At 68.8% G+C, this 266-nt stretch overlaps 1 protein-coding gene across 1 annotated transcript in view; it reads left to right on the top strand.

Annotated features, from left to right (window-relative positions):
• Positions 1 to 6: 6 nt before the first annotated feature.
• Positions 7 to 266, top strand: part of LOC104626655 (tyrosine-protein kinase Fes/Fps-like) — a gene marked incomplete at its 3' end in the record, with an annotated part of 2402 nt that continues 2142 nt past the window's right edge. Inside the window, exon 1 of the mRNA XM_010294624.1 lies at positions 7 to 234. Within this exon, the coding sequence (XP_010292926.1) occupies positions 7 to 234 (228 nt within the window). The remainder of the gene's footprint in view (positions 235 to 266) is intronic.

The following is a 266-nucleotide window of genomic DNA, read 5'->3' as shown; positions in this document are numbered from 1 at the left end:
GGGCTCATGCCTGTCTCCATCCAGCTGCCGCCCCCTGTGCCCCTGATCCCGGAGCTGCAGAAGCCGCTGTGCCAGCAGGTCTGGTACCACGGGGCCATCCCGCGCTCGGAGGTGCAGGAGCTGCTGAGCTGCAGCGGGGACTTCCTGGTGCGGGAGAGCCAGGGCAAGCAGGAATATGTGCTCAGCGTGCTGTGGGACGGGCAGCCCCGGCACTTCATCATCCAGGCTGCCGACGTGAGCGACCACAGGCCGGGGGGGACAAGCGG

Source organism: Phaethon lepturus, unplaced genomic scaffold, assembly GCF_000687285.1.
Source record: "Phaethon lepturus isolate BGI_N335 unplaced genomic scaffold, ASM68728v1 scaffold47429, whole genome shotgun sequence".
NCBI lineage: Eukaryota > Metazoa > Chordata > Aves > Phaethontiformes > Phaethontidae > Phaethon > Phaethon lepturus.
The sequence above is the reverse complement of the archived record's forward strand: the minus strand, read 5'-3'. Positions and strand labels throughout refer to the sequence as shown.